General features: G+C 41.3%; 1 protein-coding gene across 5 annotated transcripts in view; it reads left to right on the top strand.

The window, feature by feature from the left end:
- The first annotated feature begins 213 nt into the window (after nucleotides 1–213).
- HPS3 (HPS3 biogenesis of lysosomal organelles complex 2 subunit 1) overlaps nucleotides 214–21,167 on the top strand; it is a 42,244-nt gene continuing 21,290 nt past the window's right edge. For 3 of the 5 annotated variants that reach the window (XR_003908822.1, XM_029940079.1, XM_029940080.1), the window contains exons 1-7: nucleotides 214–556; nucleotides 9,033–9,524; nucleotides 10,053–10,224; nucleotides 10,329–10,414; nucleotides 12,382–12,574; nucleotides 16,951–17,032; nucleotides 19,920–20,074. Coding sequence is in view for 3 of the 5 variants with exons in the window: in XM_029940079.1 (XP_029795939.1) it covers nucleotides 340–556; nucleotides 9,033–9,524; nucleotides 10,053–10,224; nucleotides 10,329–10,414; nucleotides 12,382–12,574; nucleotides 16,951–17,032; nucleotides 19,920–20,074 (1,397 nt within the window). In the remaining 2 variants the exon portion in view is untranslated. The remainder of the gene's footprint in view (nucleotides 557–9,032; nucleotides 9,525–10,052; nucleotides 10,225–10,328; nucleotides 10,415–12,381; nucleotides 12,575–16,950; nucleotides 17,033–19,919; nucleotides 20,075–21,167) is intronic. The other 2 variants (XR_003908821.1, XM_029940078.1) reach the window with 1 other exon arrangement.

The following is a 21,167-nucleotide window of genomic DNA, read 5'->3' as shown; positions in this document are numbered from 1 at the left end:
ATGACAAAGGAAAGACACAGAAGCCTCTGTGCCGGTCAACCGCGCAGCGCGGAGCGGTGCCAGCACAGGGCGGCTGGGTCCAAGTCCCCGGACTAGGCGCCTGTGGGGCGTGGCGCGCCGGGCGGGGGCGACTCCTCCCCAGCCCAGCCCAGGGCCCGTAGCAGCCACTTTAAGAAGGGGAGCCGCAGGCGACCCGAGTAGAGCTCACGTGACTCGGCTCTGTGCAATCGCTGGCGGAAGTGGTCCAGCCTCGGCGACCGTCACGGGGTCTCCGGGCGCCCCGCGGGGCGTGCAGGCGGGAGCCGGCACCGCCGGGCTGCCCCGTAGTGGGTCGCCAGGATGGTGCAACTGTATAATCTGCACCCGTTCGGGTCGCAGCAGGTGGTGCCCTGCAAATTGGAGCCCGAGCGGTTCTGCGGCGGCGGACGGGACGCGCTCTTCGTGGCGGCAGGCTGTAAGGTGGAGGCGTTCGCAGTGGCGGGACAGGAGTTGTGCCAGCCGAGGTGCGCCTTTTCCACGCTGGGCAGGGTGCTGTGCCTGGCCTACAGCGAGGCCGGTGAGTAACGGCGAGGCCAAGGCGTGCCCAGACCCCGGCTTGGGGCCTCCTTCCTAGAGGACCGAGCGTCCTCGGCGGCACTCTGGGTGGAGGAAGGTCTTAGTACCTCCCGGAACTTGGTGTTGGGGGTCGGGCGGCTGATTGGTGAAGGTGCTCGGAGCTGCGCCGTGGTAGTCGTGGCAACCGCAGCTGAGCGCCTGCTTCTAGTGGGGGGTTGGGGAGAGGGCGGGTTGCGGCACTGACTGCTTTTTATCTCGCGTGCTCATCAGAACGGCCCGGCCCGTGGTTGGGTGACTGGGTTCCACTCAACCCAGGCACTTAAAAGCAAACAATAAAACTACAAAAAACCCAAACTCAAAATTTCAAACACGTACGAAAGGAGGGAGAATAGTATCCTGCACCCCAGTACTCCCAGCTTCAATAAATATGCCAACTCATGGCCAGTCGTTTTACATCTTTACCTTTATCCACCTGTCGGTTTTTGAAAGCTCACATTATATGCTGGGTTTTAAATCTATCTATATACGTGGAACTGCTGCCATAGACCCCTCCCCCCCAAAAAACAGTGTAAAAGCATCCATTACCCTTTTCCCACCGAAATGTGAAGCAGCACCAAGAGATATACCAGGTATTGTGTGGGTATGTCTCTATTTTAGAAAAATCTAACATTTAAAAATAGGTGGTACTTAGATTACAGAAGGATTTACCTATTAACTGCCTAATAATACACTTAAAGTTTGATCCCTGCGGGGTGCCTGGGTGGCTCAGTTGGTTAGGCAGTCAGATTTCGGCTCAGGTCATGATCTCACGGTTCATGAGTTTGAGCCCCGCCTCAGGCTCTGTGCTGACAGCTTACACTTGGAGCGTCCTTTGGATTTTGTGTGTGTGTGTGTGTGTGTGTGTGTGTGTGTCCCCACCCCCTCTCCCACTTGCGCGCTCTCTCTTTCTCTCTCTCTCAAAAATAAATACATAAACATTAAAAAAAGTTTGATTCCTGCTTTTCTTTTATATATATATATATATATATATATTTTTTTTAATTTATTTTTGAGAGACAGTGCAAGCAGGAGAGGGTCAGAGAGTGAGAGAGACACAGAATTCGAATGACAGGCTCCAGGCTCTGAGCTAGGTGTCAGCACAAAGCCTGACGCAGGGTTCAAACCCAGGAACCGTGAGATCATGACCTGAGCTGAAGTCGGAGGCTTAGCCAACTGAGCCACCCAGGCACCCCAATGATTCCTACTTTTCAAGAGTGGTGTAAATGTATAAGTGGCAGTATTTATGGTGGAAAAGCTTATGGCTGAGGGGCTTACTAATGAAGTTAGAAGCATGGACCTGGATCTCTAATTCCTACTGTGTCTGCAACTGGTTGGGTGTGAGTGTATAGAAACTTTTGGGTCTCAGTCTCTATTTTAAAAAAAAGTTGAATTACTATATCAGTGACTTTTAGACATTGGGATTTTGTGGCTCAGTAAAAAACTATGGGGTATCATACATAGTATGATGTATATGACTGTTCATTTTGTCGAGTAAAGATACATATTTTTAAAAATGAAAAGCCCGACTATTTATTGAAACCATAAAAGAAAAAACAGCCTGAAACATTGGATGTCTTTGCTTTATGAGCAACTTACTATGCTGTTATTATTACTTTTTTTTTTTTTTTTTTTTTTGACTAGTGAAGACATCAACAGAAGGCCCCACTGGTCCACAGATACGTTTGAAAACCACTCATTAGATCTGTATGTCCTCTATCAGCAGAAGATTCTGACTTTGGTATTTCTGCTGAAATCTTTCTTTTAATCATCTTTCAATATTGGTAGTTTTCCTCATCTAGCTCCCCTTTTAAGCATGGAAGTTCTCACCTTCAAGAGATCTTTTGAGTGGCAAACTTATCAGTATCAAGGTGTGGGGTGTGGGGTGTGTGTGTGTGTGTGTGTGTGTGTGTGTGTGTGTGTGAGAAAGACAGAGAGGGGCAGAGACAGAGACAGGCAGACATATTTACATGATTTGACCTATTCTACCAAATCAATATTTATTCTAGAATTGGAAATGGCAGGCATGTTGTAAGCCTCTGGTTTTCTTGTCTGTGAATTGTGGTGATTTTGGGAACCCTTAGATGTTACTACTTCTGCATCAGAATCACCTAGGGGAACTTGAAAAAACGTGGATGCCTGGACCGTAACCTCAGAAAAACTGTCAGTTTCCAGGGGCATGGCCCAGCACTGGGATTGGTCGAATATTTAGCCAAGATTGAGAACCTCTGACCTAGAGCCATAATGGCTGCTGGAAGCAGCGAGTAGCATAGTAACCTGATTAATGAGGCCTTGAACAACAAAGATGTTTTTATAATCCAGTTGGCTGCCCTAAAGAAAGTTCAGGAGTCATGTGGTATGGCCTTAGCATGGGTCAGATAGCTCAAGGGTAACTTTCAGTCTTTAGCTTGAAGAACACAGGGTACAATCCTTGGGTACAGCTTCTATTAGCCTACACAAAGCTGACTCCCAGCTATGCTGATATCCAGATAACTTGTCTTCCACTTTCCAGCTTTTTCCTTTTGGTCTCTTTCTCCCCATTCACAGTAACGTAGACATGGGGATTCCTGCTGTAAGTGCCTAGCAAATCTCTTTTGCAAATCTCTCCCTGTCAAACACAGAGTGAATTTTACATCAGCCATTTGTATTTACTATAAGAGCTTTGCAGCTCTCTTACCCAATTAGAAAACATTTTCATTTTTTAATCTCTAATTAGTCAGATGTCATTCTCTCTTTTTAAAAGTTTGGGGTGTTAGGGAGAAAGTAGGTAGAGATTTTGAAGGATGGTGTCCCTTACATCACTATCAGTAATGAAAACTTAGTTTAGGCTTTCTGTGTGGAGTGAGGAAGAGGAGACATGAGAACTGACTGCTCCCAAAGGAGAAAGACCTGGTAGCCAGGGCTGACTGCTGTGTGGGGAGCTCTGGTGTTAGACACTTGCTCATGGGGTGTCTGAAGAGGGTAGGGCAGGGAGGACAAGGCCACATGGCCATCACTGCCTGTTCTTTAGCACAAGTGTATTAAATGAGTCTGTTACATCCCTCCCAAGCCCTTCTGCCTTTTAACTTTTCTAAAGCCATAAAATGTATTTTAATGCATCCTTTATTACTTCTGCCTTCTGATGTCAATTTTGTCATAGGAGTGCTGCCTTTTCCTTAATCTCGTATTAGTGTTAACCAGGAAGTTTCTTATTTTTAAAAATCAGTGACTCGTAGCTTAAGAATAAATATGAGAGCGGCACCTGGGTGGCTCAGTCGGTTAAGCGTCCAACTTCAGCTCAGGTCATGATCTCATGGTTTGTGGGTTCGAGCCCAGCGTTGGGCTCTGTGCTGACAACTCAGAGCCTTGAGCCTGCTTTGGATTCTGTCTCCCTTTCTCTTGCCCCTCCCCCACCTTATTCTCTCTCTCTCTCTCTCTCTCTCTCTCTCTCTCTCTCTCTCTCTTTCTCAAAAGTAAATAAACGTTAAAAAAAAGAACAAATACGAGAACATTTTTCTAATTTACTTAACAAAGACAGAAGCTGTTGTAAAATAAATAAAGTCCTGACCATATAATGCTTAAAAAGTTTGTAAGTCAGACAAATACAATATGATTTTTTATATATAGAATATAGAAGTAGGAAAAAAACCCAAAGCTAATTGGTGGGTCCTGTGAGAGAAATAGGCAAACTGGTTTTGTCTGTTTAAATAAATTAAATTAAAAGAGTTTAGTTTCTTTCTTTCATACAGAACTATTAACCTCCACAGACTCCTCTAGACTTGTATCTCTTTTTTAACATTTTGAGGAATAGTATTATTGGGGAATGAGCATCAGCTGTTGAGCTAACCAGATCCATGTTTAAGTCCCAGTTCTATCATTTGTTGGCTGTGTTGCTTTAGGCCAGTTACCTAGCTTGTCTGAGTCCCAGATACCTGATCTATAAAATGGAGAATGAGATTGTATCCTGAAGGTTTGTTGTGAGGATTAACTGAGAGAACTCTAAGTCTCTGGTCATAATGCTTGCCAGGTAAAGACACTTAGCAAGTTCTGATTCATCATTTATAAAACAAGTTATTAATATGAAGACATACGCAACAATATCGGCACTATCTACAGTTTGGAGATTATATATAAAAGATATACAAACTTTATCAGTGAAGTAGGTATGTGTTTATAGATGCATGAATAAAACAATTTTGCTCAACTAAAAAAATATTCTTGGGGCTCCTGGGTGGCTCAGTCGGTTGAGCATCCGGCTTCGGCTCAGGTCATGATCTCATGGTTCGTGGGTTCAAGCCCCGCGTTGGGCTCTGTGCTGACAGCTAGCTCAGAGCCTGGAGCCTGCTTCGGATTCTGTGCCTCTCTCTCTTTCTGACCCTCCCCTGCTTGCACTTTCTCTCTCTGTCTCTCAAAAATAAATAAAATTAAAAAAAATATTCTTGGCTTTAAAATTCATTTACTAACTTGAATATGCAAAGCACAGGCAACAAAAGAATAATGTCAATGGGATAGCGCCAAATTAAAACTTTCTCACATCTATAAAAGACAGTAGGACACTAACAACAGATTGATAAGGCAGTCCACAGAATGGAAGAAAATACTTGCAAAGCATGTATCCAACAAGGGATTAATATCCAGAATATATAAAGAACTCCAATAACTTAATCACAACAACAAAAGCCAATTCAAAAATGGCCAAATAGGCATTTCTTCAGAGGCCAACAAGCCCATGAAAAGATACTTAACATCATTATCACCAGGGATGTGCAAGTCAAACTCGTAGTGAGATACCACTTCACAGCCATTAGGATGCCTATTATTTATAAAAAGAAAGAAAATAGCAAGTGTTGGTGTGAATGTGGAGAAATTGAAACCCCTGTGCAATGATAGGGCTGCTGTGGAAAACCGTGTGGTGTTTCTCAAAAAATTAAACGTAGGATTACCTTATGATCCCACAGTTTCACTTCTGGAAGTATAGAAACAAAGTAATTGAAAACAGGGACTTGTGCAGATATTTGCACACCGATGTTTATAGTAGCATTGTTTATGAGAGCCAAGAAGTGAAAGCAACCCAAATGTCCATCATGTGATGAAAAGATGCACAAAATGTGGCATATGCAGATCTGTACCTGCATGCTCATTGTAGTATTATTTCTAATAGCCAAGACATGGAAACATCCTAAGTGTCCTTCCTTACAAATAAGTAAACATAGAATCAAATATTATTCAGCCTTAAAGAAGAAGGAAACTCTGATACATTTCACAACACAAATGAACCTTGAAGACATTATGATAAGTGAAATAAGCCAGACACAAAAGGACAAATATTGTGCAATTCAGTTTACATGAGGTACCTGGAGTGAGACAGAAGGTAGAATGATCACTGCCAGAGTCTGGGGGTGGGGAGGATGGGCGGTTACTGTTTAAGAGGTACAGAGTTTTGAGGAAGATGAAAAAGTTCTAGAGAGGGGTGACGATGATTGGTGGACAACAATGTGAGTGTACTTAATACCACAGAATTGGACACTCAGAAATGGTGAAAATGGTAAATTTTATGTTATGTATATTTTACTGCAATAAAATGTTTTTAAAGACCATTAACTGAAGGGGCTCCTGGATGGCTCAGTCAGTTAAGCATCCAACTCTTGATTTCAGCTCAGGTCATGATCTGACAGGTCATGGGATGGAGCCCCGAGTTGGGCTCTGCCCTGACAGCGCAGAGCCTGCTTGAGATTCTCTCTTGCTCTGTACCTCTCCCCAACATTCTCTCCCTCTCCCCCCCAAAATAAATAAACTTAAAAAAATAAAAAACAAAAATCATTTATTGAAGAAATTCTAGGAAGATGGAGGCTACAAGGCATCTTTAGACCCAACTCCATCCAAATGTCTCTGGAATGGAGTAAGAAAATTTATGGAGTCTGCAGGGCACATTTAGGCATTCTGCCAGGATTCCCAGGGAATGATCAGGTGCAGGTTCCATTTCTGTGGTCAGAGGAACCAGCATCAGGAAAAGCCTTGCCTGTCTGGAAGGTTGGCTCATGTCGGATGAGGAGGGGACCTGACCAGCCCAGTGAGGGTCTGCAGAAAGGGGCTGCTTGCTTGCTGCGTGTGTCCAGGGAAGTCCTGATGCTGACAGCAGCGTTTCAGTTCATTGGAAAAGGGCTTACTTAGCAGATAATGTTAGTAAATAGTAGATTCTACATTTGAAAAATCCTTGATGTTTCTCCCCCTCAAAGTTCTAAAGATTAAAATTTTAAATTAAAAAGCCACTAAAATAAAAAGTATAACTGTGTAATTTGGAGGACATGGGAGACTGTTTAAGCAAATTAGGAAGCTCAGAGGCCACGCAGGAAATTATACATATCTGACTACATACATATCTATTTTTACTGTGGTCAAAGATGCCATAAGTGAAGTCAAATGTCCAAGAATAGACTACCAAAAACAATTTGCTATTTATGAGCAACAAAAAATTAATATCATTTTTACCCAGGGAGTTGTTATTTCTTAATAAGAAAAACAAATCAAACATTCTAATAAAGTAGATAACTGGCAGAAGATAAATTATACCTGGCTGATAGACATGGGAGAAGACAGCCAGCTTTAGAACTGGTCTGGAAAATATAACTTACAATAACCCTGAGAGTCCACGTTTCCGCATCACATTGAGTCAGTGCGAGTGAGGAAATGGGGAAACAGGCATGTTCAAACAGTGCTGCTGGCAACAAGATTCCTGTTACGTAATTGTGATAGAATCTGGCAGTATTTTTTTTTTTTTTGAGCTGGGTTTTTTTTTTTTAAGTATTTATTTATTGTGTGTGTGTGAGAGAGAGAGAGAGCGAGCGAGAGCAAGAGCGCAAGAGAGAACAAGCACGTGCACACACAAGTGGGTGAGAGGCAGAGAGAGGGAAAGAGAGAGAGAGATTGAGAATCCAAGCAGGCTCTGTGCAATCAACACGGAGCCCGATGTGGGTCTCAAACCCACGGACTGTGAGATCGTGACCTGAGCCTAAATCAAGTCAGATGCTTAACCGACTGAGCCACCCAGGTGTCCTGAATCTGGAAATATCTAAAAATTTAAAATGTACGTGCCCTTTGGCCCAATACAGACGTGTTTATTACAGCATGAAGTATAGCGGCAGAAAAACTGGGAAAACCTGGATGTGTATCAATAGGCGAATTGCTTAATAAATTACAGCACATGTATACATCCAATATGCAGATAATTTTTAATAAAAGGATATTAGATCCCCATGTATTGACCTGGAGGCAAAGGTTTATTGGTAATTTTTAGAAGTTGTAGACTGTTAAATATATTCAGTGTGATTCCGTTTTGGCAAAAAAAGAAAAAAGAAAGACAAAACACTGCTCTGTGGTCTGTGTGTATTTGAGAAAAGTGTAGCAGGACGCGTACCAGGCTGTGTGTTAACACTGGCGCCTCACAGATTGGACTGCAGGGGGAGGGCTTATGCTTTTCTTTTTGTATCTCTTTACCCCTTTGATTTCTCACAAAAGAGAATAACTACAAAATTATCATTTAAAAAATATAATAAAATCAACAATTGAGGGAAAATCAACTTGGATTTAAGTTTTACTCAATATGTTCAGCTTTATCCTGTTTCTCAGAGTTGACAGGAAGGTGTGACATGTGGGAAAGGGGATTCAGAGCTACAGGAAAGATTCAGAGCTGAGATAAGGAAAACTGTAAACTTTCTATGTAAACTACATGAATCACTAATGGATTATCTGAAGACATCATGGGGAGAGATTTATTTCAGAACCTAAATGCCTAAGGTCAGTTAAAAATATACCTAAAGTCCAGGAGGCATCTGGGTGGCTCAGTTAGTTAAGCATCCAACTTTGGCTCAGGTCATGATCTCACAGTTCTTGAGTCTGAGCCCTGCTTTGGGCTCTGTGCTGACAGCTCAGAGCTCAGAGCTTGCTTTGGATTCTGTGTCTCCCTCTCTCTCTGACTCTCTCCCACTCACGCTCTGTCTCTCAAAAATAGTAAACATTAAAAAAAATTAAATATAGGGGCACCTGGGTGTCTCAGACGGTAGAGCGTCCAGCTTCAGCTCAGGTCATAACCTTGCAGTTCGTGGGTTCAAGCCCCGTGTCAGGCTCTGTGCTGACAGCTAGCTCAGAGCCTGGAGCCTGTCTTTGGAGTTTGTGTCTCCCTCTCTCTCTGACCCTCCCCTGCTCATGCTGTCTCTCTCTCTCTCTCTCTCTCTCTCTCTCTCTCAAAAATAAATAAAACCTTAAAAAAATAAAAAATTTTTAATTAAAAAAATAATATATATACACACATACATATACCTAAGATCCTATTGGTTAGGGTTTTGTTTGATCAAGGTTTAATTCAGCCATTCACATTAGAATTCACTAATAGTTCCTTTGCATGGCACAAGGTAAGGGGTTGTTTCTAATTGCATGTTCTAAGTGTAATCTTACTTTCTTCTCAGGAGACTATTTGGCAGCAATTGAAGAGAAAAACAAAGCTACGTTTCTACGAGCGTATGTGAACTGGAGAAGTAAGAGGACTGAAAACTGTCGCGTGTGTATCCGGATGGTTGGACATAAAGTGGAGGCACCCTTCAGCGACACCTTCAGAGACCAGATGTCTATCATTGAAATGCCACTTTCTGAGGCCCCCTTGTGCATTTCCTGTTGCCCAATGAAAGGAGACCTTCTTGTTGGTTGCACAAATAAGTTAGTCTTATTTAGTTTGAAGTATCAGCTCATTAGTGAAGAATTCTCAATATTAGACTTTGAACGTTCTTTAATTATACACATAGATAACATCATTCCTGTTGAAATTTCTTTCTGTGTTGGATATGTTGCTCTCATGTCAGAATTAGAAGTGTTAATCGTGAAACTGGAATCAGACCCTAAAAGTGGAGAGAGTGTTAACTACCAGCCACCTAAGACCAACAATCCAATGAAACAGACAGAAGGTAAATGAATTTAGCTTGCTTTCTTATTTTCAGTATAAATTCTTTTGGAAATCTCTGAAGGGTTCTAGTGTATATATATGTCACCAAACCATATTATTTATAGATTCCTAATGCATGGGGTTTGGGTTTATGATCTGGCTGCCCATATCTTACTCCATAGCATGTCAATGTGTTTTAGTATATACTTGTCAGCAGAAATCGTGGAAGAGCTGAGGAGCAGTTTCTGGCCCCAGGTCTCAGACTTACAAGTTGAATGACCTTGGATTAGGAATACCGTCTCTGAGTTTCAATTTCCTCATGTATAAGATTGAAATGATAATATCCTGTTGTACTTTATCAGTTGTGAGGAATAAATGAGGAAGTGCTTAGGCTTTTCGAAACCATAGTGCCTTGTAAATATATGAGATGTCTGTGCATATAAATAAAATTACTATATGTCTAATTGATAGGAGGATGTTGTGAAATTTAATTTTCATTCAGGTACTACTTGGAGTTATTAAACTCTTTTCTTAAATTTTATTTTTTAAGGCATCAGTAATGAAGCTTTGCAGCTTGAGTCGGATGATTTTGTTATCTGTCAAAAGCCCGTGGAACTTCTTGGTGAAAAAAGTAGCCAGTCTGGAATATCCGTTACACTGGAGTCAACTGGATTAGCTGATAAAACCATAAAATATTACCACATTCAGCACCTGCTTTATAAGTATTCGAAAGCTTTTTATTCACACGCATTTAATATTTATTACCTGCTTAGAAGTACACGGAAATTAGATCTCTCCTCCTTTCTCTCTCTCTTTAAACTCACAGACGTTTTGCTCCTGATATTTCATCCCTTGTCTTATCTGATGACATCAGGCTGCACTCACTTCAGCTGCTACCCATTTACCAAACAGGTAAGTATGGCAGTGCTGCAGTGCAGTGAGGTGAAAAGCCTCTGGGCTGGGAGGAGAGGCTGCTGTGGGTAATATGTCAGGTTCTTCTCCTGAGCCTCCCTGGGGCCTTACACAAGCTCTTTAGCAAATACTGCGAAGCAGGGCTCCTGCGAGCACTGGAAAGGGAAGCTGTATCTGCTAGGAGAAGCCATGGAGAGGACGTGACGGACAAAACCCATTTCTGTCTTTGAAATTGTTACTTGGCCCAAAAAGGGAAATTGGAGCCTTTTTATAGCTGGGGTTTAGCTGAGTGTTAGCTGGGTATTTGGCAGAGCTCCTTAGGATGGCCTTATGAACAAGGTGGGAAAATGTGGACTGAATGGAAATTCGTTCAGTGTAGTGGTTTTCAGCCTTGCTGCACATGGGGTTTGCTTGGCTGCTTTTAAGAATACCGATGCCCAGGCTCCACATGCTGGTGGTTCTGACTTAACTAGTCAACTATGGTGCCTGGGCATGAATAGTATTTAAAAGCTCCCCTGGACCCTAATGGGCAGCCAAGACTGAGAATTGCCCTTGGGTTTTATACTCAGTTCTGGCCTGCTTCACATCTTTGGATATTGCCTAGAGAACAATATACATATTATTCTGATTAAACGTGTTCATAACCTTCCGTTAGTTTTTTCTTTCTTTTAGTAAACATGTATCGACTACCTACTGGGTTGGGTATTGGGCTGAATACTAGGGAACAGTAGTGAACAATAGTAGGCAAAGTACTTGCACCCATGGAGCTCATGGTCTCGGGAGTGGGTGGGAGCATATGTTAACTGAACAATCACAAAAAGGAGTATACAGTCACACACTGAAATGAGGGCTCTGTGGGAAAAGAACCCTGCCTTGAGAGCCTGTAACAAAGTTATTAACCTCAGCTAGGGGTCAGGGAAGGCTTCCTGAGAAAGAAGATCTGAAGAATGAGTCAGGGCTGACTTGGGGATCGGGATGGTGCAGAGGAAGCAACAAAGGCGTTGTGGTAGAGGGAGGGTCTTGTATTTGAGGAACTGAGAGAAGCAAGATGGGGAGAGGAGAGCAAGGAAGAGGGGGTTGCTAGACAAAGCTGGAGACCAGACAGGGCCACTGCCATGCTAGAGGGTCAACTTCTCCCTTTTTTTCTCTTTGCAGTCGATTTAGCAAGAAGTTGGATTAATGCCATAGAATTTCCCATAATCTGAATTTTGCTGATTGACTCCCCACAGAGTCATTTAACATGTTCCTATATCTCCAATATTTCCTGTGATTTGGTAGTTAGATCTAAAACTATACTATTCAGTATGGTAGCCATTAGCCACCTGCTGCTGTTGGGCGCTGAAATGTGACAACATTGAGATACAGTGTTAAGTGTAAAATTCACACCATATCTTGAAGACTTAGTACAGAAATATATACATATATAAAATATCTCAGGTTTTTTTGTTGACTACTCATTGAAATGGTAATATGGATATGTTGAATGAATATAATAAATTATTAAAATTTTGCCTGTTTCTTTTTACCTTTTAAAATGTGATTACTAGAAAACTTTAAATATGTGGCTCATGTTATATTTCTTTTGACAATGCCGGTCTAGACTTAGTCTTGATTAGATGATGCTGGTGAAGATTATGAAGATGATGATTTGGTAGCACAAGTCATGCTGACTCATGTTGGAAGGTACCTGGTATCTGGTTGACTCTTTTCGTGATGTTAATAGCATTGATGATTATTACCTAGATCTGTTAACTTATTAGGGGTTGCAAAATGGTGATATTTTAATTATATCACTCCCTTTTCATTTCTTACTGGCATTCTTCTGTAAAGAGTCCATTCCTTACTGGCATTCCCTAAACAACTCTTTGGTTATCCACTGACAGACATTTTTACTTTGAAAAGTGAAGCTATTGATTCCCTTTATTTAGTGGTTTCATAGTATTTTCCACCCTTTTTTTTTCATGCAGGTTCTCCTACATCTGATGGAAAAAAATTGTCTCAGGAAAAAGAGTTGCTGAGTCTCTTTTGTTTTTTCTCATTACCTCATGTGGGCTATCTCTACATGGTGGTCAAATCTGTTGAATTGATGTCAGTTTACCAGTATCCTGAGAAGTCTCAGCAGGCAGTGCTCACGCCACAGTTTTTGCATGTCATTACAAGGTATGTTACAGCGTCACTTGCCAGCCTTTGAGTTACTTACTCTTCTGTAAATTCCTGACATGCTTCCCAAATCTTTAAATGAAAATTGTGTGAAATCATATATAGTACTGTAAATAAATGATGTATATCTGTCTTTTGATGGCCCATATCTACATTCTCAATGTGAAAGGTTTGGATTCTGGTTTTGCCTTTGTTTTATTTTCTTAGATTAGATAGGGGTCTTTGTAATGAAGTATACAGTTCTTCATAAGGAAAAATTTTCATGGAGAATTTTAATGAAAAGTCAATGGAGCCAGTCAGCACAACTCTAGATTTCTTTTCAGATTTCCTAATTTTTTTACTCTGCTGTCATATCCTTTCTATATGAGTTGAGTTATTTCATAATGGCTTAGAACTGTGAGGGAGCTAGAAAGACTACATGATTCCACCCTTTGGTTAGTACAAATGGGGAAATAATACAGAGGTTGGAATGGACAAGGTCATTTGGCTAATTGGTGGCAGATGCCTTTTGAGTTGCCTTACCCTGATATGCTGGCATGTAACCTGGGTTCCTGAGCAGGATTTTTATCTCATTTCCTTTATTCTCAGCAGTAACTGGTGCTTTGGGTTCTATTTCCTGTTTTATGAGCTTAGATTATGTGCAAGCCACTGCATTGGGCCCTCTAGCCAAGCAACTGTGAATAAGGTACACCATTTGCTTTCCAAAGCAATAGTGTAAGAGAAGATCAGAGACACATACATGGGACACAGACACTAGGAGATCAGTGAAAAATGTCTTAAGCCTTTGTGAAAGTGGTGTAGGCACTGGAAGGAGGGAAATTACTTCTGGCTGAGTCATACCGAAAGTTTTTTGTATATGAAGTGAGAGAAGCTAGTTAGAATTTGACAGGTGTAGATTAAAAGAGAAAGTCATTATAGACACAGGGAAGACTGTAACAAAGACTATGTCTCGTTTTGTGGGAGCATCCAATAATTAATTGCATAGAACAGTGATTTAAAAAATTTTTTTTCAACTGAATGGTAGTATCAGAAGCCACAGAGAGTATATTCAGACAGCACAGAACTCACCTGGAGATTCTGCTGCTCACTCGTATTGTGGTTGCTGCCTTCTCCTCCTGTTACCTGGTTGGTGTAAGGAGAGATGCTGTTGTGTGTTTCCTAAGTGAACCCTGGAGGTAGCTAGTCTCCATTTTCGTCACTATGTTGTGCATAGTTACGTCCTTTAACTATGAAGAAGCTGAAATGCAGGGAAGTGTTACAAATAATGCTTGAGAGAGAGCTCAAGGGATTGAAAATTAAGGAATCTTTTAAAGTTTTGATCAGGAAAGTGATATAATAAGAGCATTGTTTTAGGAAAATTAGTGGTGGCCGTTACGGGGGATGGATTGAACATAGATGAATCAGCTACTGATATGCTTCAGGCAAGGATAACAAGGGGCTGTATTTGGGCAGGGCAGTAGCCGCGAGAGGACGAGGAAGAAGGGATGGGAGAGGCCTTGGCGAGAAAATGACAAGACTTGGTGTCCAATGGGAGAGTGGGAATGGAGGACCCATGGGAAACCCTGCCTGGGCCTTCTTTTATGAAAGAATGGAGGCTGGTGTAGTTTAGGCATTTGAGGCGCTTAGGGGATATTAAGGGGGAATGTTAAGTAGGCTTTTAGACACAGGACCAAAGATTAGAAGAGAGAGGAAACCGTAGATGGTTTATTACCATCAAAAAAGAGCTGATTATCAAAGCAGTGATCATTGCCCCCAAGAGTGTGTAGCAGAGAAAAGTAGTTGGAAAAATAAACTCTGGTGACGGTCATGTTCAGAAAGTGAGAGAAGGAATAGAAGGATCCTCAAGGATGCAAAAGAACCTAGGAAACTACACCATCTTAGAAACTAAAGAAAAACTAGAGGGAGAAAGAAATAAAATATTAATTTCTGTCCCAAAATATTGATACAAAAAGACTATCATCTCTATCCGATTGTGTAGATGTAAAGTCAGATACCAAACCAAACTGAGCCACCCAGGGGCCCCTAAATTTACATTCTTAATGAGGATCCCCATGCCTATTTTTGAAATCCTATACTGTTGAACTTATTTTTACATACTATTTTACCCAAAAGATATGTATTTTAGATATATCTTGATTTATAAGTTCATCTTGAAAAGTTTCTTGAAGACTGGTATGTTGGAAAAAAAAAAGCAACAGAAAAAATTTTTTAGTGCCTGGGTGGCTCAGTTGGTTAAGCATCTGACTTTGGCTCAGGTCATGATCTTACCACTTGTGAGTCCGAGCCCAACGTCTCGCTCTGTGCTGACAGCTCAAAGCCTGGACCCTGCTTCGGATTCTGTGTCTCCCTCTCTCTTTCCTCCTCCCCTGTTCGTGCTCTTTCTCTCTTTTAAAAATAAACATTAAAAAAAAAAAGAAAGAAACTAAGCACAATATAAAATCATGAAAAATGTCATCCTTATATAAATGGGAAAGCTCCCCAGCCCCCCAGAATCCTACTCCTCAGAGTCAACCATGTCAACAATTGGTGTATATTCATCCAACTTTAAAAAAAAACAAAACAGTACGTTTAGTACTATGGTTTGTTTTTTATGGAAGTGGATCATATGATGTCCACTGTACAGCACCTTGCGGCTTCACTTATAGCACATCCTGGACGTGTTTCCACACCAGCACATTTCAGTTCCCTTCATTCTTCTCTTATACTTCTGCTTAGTAGTCCAGCAATAGCCAACAGCAGGATTACCGTAGGTGGAGGTGAGTCGGAGGACCAGCCTTTTTATCTCCGGACCCGAGCAGTCATTTATCTCTATGGTCATAGGTACTCTCACCTGTCATTCTGGCCTTACCACAGGTGCTTGTTTGCTTCTCACCGTCTCAAAGTCCCCCCTCTATTTCATTTTACTTCCTGGTGCTGATTTCCCATTTCCTGAATAGGGAATAACTCCCTATTCCTGATTTCTAAGTGGTGGTGCTACTGTTCCGGCTATCGTCATGACTCCAGAGGTCATGTCCTACATTTTGTGGAAATGGGCAGAGATGGCAGTGGCCTGAGACTACAGTGGAAACCCCCAAAACACAGAGGGAGAGTGCCCTGACTGGTGCTCAGTCTCCCAACTGTGAAAATGTCAGAAATGCCTTCCATATCAAAGAAGTATGTCTTCTAGGATCAACGCCAGGTTTGTGTTAGTGCTTTTTGTTTTTTGTATTTCCACACAGTTCATTTTTAATTCTCCTACTTTTTGTTTTTAAAAATTATTCCTGTGAACTCACTACAAGATGGTTTTTGTACTGGAGTGCCTGGGTAGCTCAGTTAGTTAAGCATCTGACTTCAGCTCAGGTTATGATATCATGGTTCATGAGTTCGAGCCCCATATCAGGATCTTAGTGACAGGTCAGAGCCTGGAGCCTGCCTTGGATTCTGTGTTTCTTTCACTCTCTGCCCCTGCCCCACTCAGGTTCTGTCTCTCTCTCTCACAAATAAATAAACCCTTTAAAAAGATTATAAAATAAAGGTTTTTTTAGCAGTTTCTAAGTGAACTCTTAACTATTTTTGATGTCAGAATTGGAGTGTTGATTTATCCACCAGTCAACAAGCATCCATTATGTACTGACTGTGGGGTCCCTGGGTCATTTTACTGTGCAGAAGTGTCTGGACTTGTGGAAAGAACTAGAGGAGTGTGAGGAGTAGAGAGACCTGGGATCTAATTTTGCTCTGTCCTTCAGAGATGCCTTGGACCAGTCATGAACCTTCCATGCCTTCATCTTTAAAATGAGCTTCTAGAGTGGATAATTTTGAAGATTCCTTCAGATAGTCTATAATTTTCAGTTCTACCATTGGATATGGTTTGCAAAATCTAAGTGTGTTGTATAGCCTAATTCAGGCTCAATTTCATCCTGAGATGAGTGGGATAGAGATAGTAGTCAGGAAACTTGAGTTCTAATCTTGGCTTTGATAGTCATCTCTTTGTACATTGGGCAGATCCTTAGGGCATAATTTTTTCTGTAAAATGAGATATTGAGCTAGATCCATGGTTCTTAACTAGAAGTGTACAGCAGAGTCACACATGGACTTTGTAGATATGTACATGTCTAGATTCAGCTCTTAGAAATAATGATTTCTAGGGGTGAGGTGAGGACCAGTTATATAGTTTTAGAAGCACTCAGTGGTATTCTGAGGTTCTCTCTTTGTTAAGAAGCAGACTATTAATAATCACTCCACGAATGATTTAATGAATCAATAATCATTTGATGAATACTTGAGTCTTCCTTCACTCCCACCATTGCTCCATTCTCCTCTGTGAAATCCTCTGAACTATGGGCATGTTGGTTACTGGCCTCTGTTTTGCTCAGTGGTGTCTCTCTCCTCTTCCTTAGCAACAACCTGCAGTGTTTCACAGTGCGGTGCAGTGCGGCGGCAGCGCGTGAAGAGGACCCATACGTGGACACCACCCTGAAGGTTAGAACTGGTTTATGGCCACAGCAAAACCTTTAGGTCAAAAAGGAAGATGTGAATGCTTGCAGATTTGCTCTTGGGTCAAAGTGGGTGAACATTTGAGCTCTTAGGCTTTTGTTTATTGAACTAGACCTTTTGGACGTAAAATAGTAAACATTTTGTGATTCATGGTTTAAATGACAATTTTTGATATTACTTTGAAAACATTTCACTTGGAATTTAGGTATAGTGCATAGTTTTTAAAGTTTGGTAAAGAATATGTTTAGTGTAACTTCAGAGAGAGTACCTCACAACTATAGTATACTACAATTTTATTCTTTTCTCATGGAAACAATGGTAGCAGTGGTACATAGCTATTAACAAAACAGTACAGAAATCAGTGTGTTCAAGACTACAAATGCACTAAAATGATTTATTTATACTATTATCAGATATGCCTATAATGTATTTGTGTAGTCTTAATCTAAGAGTTAATGTGCTAGATCATTAACCTCATTTTTAGTAAGAAGTCACATGTTTAGTCTCTGCAAAGCTCTTGACTACAAAATAAATGTAGGTAATTTTATGATAAAATTCTATATTTCCTTTTTTTTAAAGTTTATTAATTTATTTTGAGAGAGAGAGCAGGAGAGGAGCAGAGAGAGGGAAGAAGAGAATCTCAAGCAGGCTCCACACTGTCTGAGCACAGAGTCTGATGTGGGTCTCCATCTCACAAACCATGAGACTCTGACCTGAGCCAAGATCAAGAGTTGGATGCTTAACCAGCTGAGCCACCCAGGTGCCCCGAAATTCTGTATTTTCTGACCCTGAATTTCTGTTCTCAGAAATGTACTGATCATTCATGTGATATCATCATATTCTCTTTCACCTTTGAGGTATAAGCTACTTGTTTGTTATGAAGCTACATGCTATAGGAAACTCCCAAATTAGATAGATGATAGGTAGGTAGGTAGGTAGGTAGGTAGGTAGGTAGGTAGGTAAGTAGGTAGATAGATAGATAGATAGATAATAACTATCTGGCACCTCGAACACCTTTTCCTGGAAAAATAAGTGTTCAATCATGATGGTTATGTTGACAAGCCAGAACTTTATAGTGCTTAATGTGTCTGAGGACCTCTACCCCTATCATTGTCACTCCAATTGTGATATGTAATAGCATTTTATGTGATCTGAGACTCTTTCATGCCATGGCCTGCCTGTAGCTTTCTGTTGCTGACCAGGCATACTGCCTACCTTCAACCTCCTAAGAAACCAGAATCACAGCTTTCCCATGCCTTTCTGCCTATGTTTAAGATACACACATAGCCTTTTTAAGAGCATATTTTAGAAATAAAGTTTATTTCCTTAGTAAAAATGGAAAACTGATAGATTTTTTGTCCCTTGCTTCTCCCCAAACCTTGCTTTGCGTTTTTGTTTTCTGTTTTTCACACCTCAGAAAAACATAGGCTTACATAAGTGGTGATGCTGGAGTGAGAAGTGCATAATAGATTGAGGTAGGATCAATCTGCATTTGAAATTAAATCATGTTCCAGGTCTTCTCAGAGTCTCCTAAAACCACAGGGAAGGAACAAGGAAGAGAAGAAGGGAGATTAGAAGAGAAATGGACAGGGGGGCTGGGGGGCTCAGTCACTTAAGCATCTGACTCTTGTTTCTGACTCAGGTCATGATCTCACAGTTGGTGAGTTCAAGCTTGCATCGGGCTCTGCACTGACAGCACGGAACCTGCTTAGGATTCTCTCTCTCCCTCTCTGTCTGCCCCTCCTTCACTCGTGCTTGTGTGCTCTCTCTCTCGCTTTGTCTCTCAAAATAAATAAACAAGTAATTTTAATAAAAAAAAATAAGCGAAATGGGCAGCTAGCTGGTAGGGGACACTGCCCTTGCAGCCAGTCCTCTTGAAGGTGGCAGACAGAAGGACAGTGATGGTCACACCTCACGGCTCCCCACTTCCTGCGACACTGCCATTCTGAGATCCTAGATACCACCCGAACAAGCACACATTTAGCCCTCTTGCTAACTCAGACTTAGGGAGCTCTGGTGTCTGAGAAAGATTTCACAGCCTCAGAATTTGGTCCAGAGTGCACATCTTACCTCCCTTTCCTCTGAGATTCCAGCTCCTCAGCACTAGCTGAGGCCATCTTATCTATCCTTAGGAATGAAAAAAATAGTTGGAGGTGTTTCCGCAGTCACTTTGTACAAAAGGACAATGAAGATGAGCTCAGAATCAAAACAGTGTTAGTGTGAGAGAGGGCACAGGCGTGGCAGCATCATTTTGTGAGCTCCCAGAGGCAGCCCTTCTATGATCTTATCCATTTTACTTGAACTGATGCTCCCTTACAGGGACAGGAGCCTCGTGGCTCCTGGTCCAGGATTTCCTCCAGCTTACCTGACACACCCAGCCTGTCATCCATTCTAGGCAATGTTCACACCTAAAGAGTAAAGCCAGGGGCCTTCTGAACATGCAAGCATTGCTCTTATACACACCCATCCACTAAGAAACCAGTTATGTTCTGTCTGTTCAGGAGAATGACCTTTTATAGCACCTGAGTTTTCCTGGAAACCACATTTGGCATTTCCCCCAACCAGCCCACCGGTAGTGGGGGTTTCTCCTGTGGCAGGTTACCAGCCCACAGCGGCATCCCTGGAGCCACTCTGTAAGCCACAGCTTACCAAGGAGTTCTCACAGCTGGGAGGGCTCAAGTGCACCTCTGTCTGCCTTCACTCAGTCAGCAAATACTGAGGAGATCTTTGGCAGGCACATATGGAATAGGTAGGTAGTGGGTTACGCAAGTTTAGGCAGGATTTTATCAAATAAACAGACTGATTTCTGAAAATTAAAGTTCACGTACCTTTATTCCTTGGTTAAAGTTGTGATTTTTTTTTTCTTTACTAGGCTTGCCCACCTGTCACTATGGATGTCTGTGCTTTAAGAATACAGCTTTTCATAGGCTTGAAAGCCATGTGTCACTTTAAAAACCACCTCATACTTTTGACCAAGGCAGACCCTGAGGCCATTCCAGAGACAAGAGAACCATCCAAGAGGCTCCTGTAAGCTTCCGCTCACCTCCATACATTCCTGCCAAAGTTTCTGGAGTGAACTGTTACTGGTATATTTTGTGTGTTCTAGTTTAACTTTTTAGAAATCAAAACTTTGAGTGATTAGATGGTTTGCTATGGTTTTTTTTTCTTCTTCCAGAGAAAGAAAAGATAGTTCTAATGATCTCCATAATACCCTTTATAATTGACCTTGGAATTTTAGAAGAAAATGAATTATAAAATAGTTTCAATAAAAATCTATGGTATTTTAGATAAGTTAAAGAACATGATTTTTGGTGTAATTAACAGAAAAGACAGAGCCTCAAATGCTAATCCAAACTACAAGGCTCTTTATTACTTTTTTCTTTGACCTTTCAATGTTTACATTTCTTATCCAAATATTATTTTCTGTATTTAAATTCAAAAGAAATTAATAACACATCTCTTACCTTAAAGCACATTCATGATGTATAGGCCCGTGCTGATCTATCCTAAAGTTAAATTGCATTTTGATAACACTAATCTCTGGTTGACTCTTGGGTCTCTGGCTTTTACGCTGTTTGGAATAGAATGTTTAATTCCAGACTAGTTATGCTTCTGTTCAGCATGATCTATCCTATGAACTTAGTGGTAGGGATGAGATGATTATTGTTATTTTTGTACATTTCCTTTTGCATAATTTAATCAGGGAAGAAATCTGCCTGCAGGAAGAGAAGCATGTATTGTACAGATGTGTTAACGATAGTTTGACTTGCAGTTTTTCTGACTTTGTGCTGGAGTTGCACGCAATGCCCATTTAGTAGACACTGTACTTCAAATTTTGATTTTTTTGGATTTTTGTGTTGGATTTTTTTCTGCCTAGCAACATGTGGTATGATATCCTTTCACGGTGCTGGGCAGGGAGAGCAGCAGCTCCCAGGCAGCCGTGTGATCACCAGGGTGAACACCTGTACACTTACATCCATTCTCAACCATACGACCGTTCTGTTTTTCACTTTCAGTACAGTATTCAATAAATTACATGAGATGGTCAACACTTTATTATAAAATAGACTTTGTTACATGATTGCTAATGTCAGTGTTCTGAGCAAGATTAAAATAGGCT

The sequence above is a fragment of the Suricata suricatta genome, chromosome 5 (assembly GCF_006229205.1).
Source record: "Suricata suricatta isolate VVHF042 chromosome 5, meerkat_22Aug2017_6uvM2_HiC, whole genome shotgun sequence".
Lineage (NCBI taxonomy): Eukaryota > Metazoa > Chordata > Mammalia > Carnivora > Herpestidae > Suricata > Suricata suricatta.
Note: the sequence above shows the minus strand (reverse complement) of the source record. Positions and strands in the feature narration are given on the sequence as shown.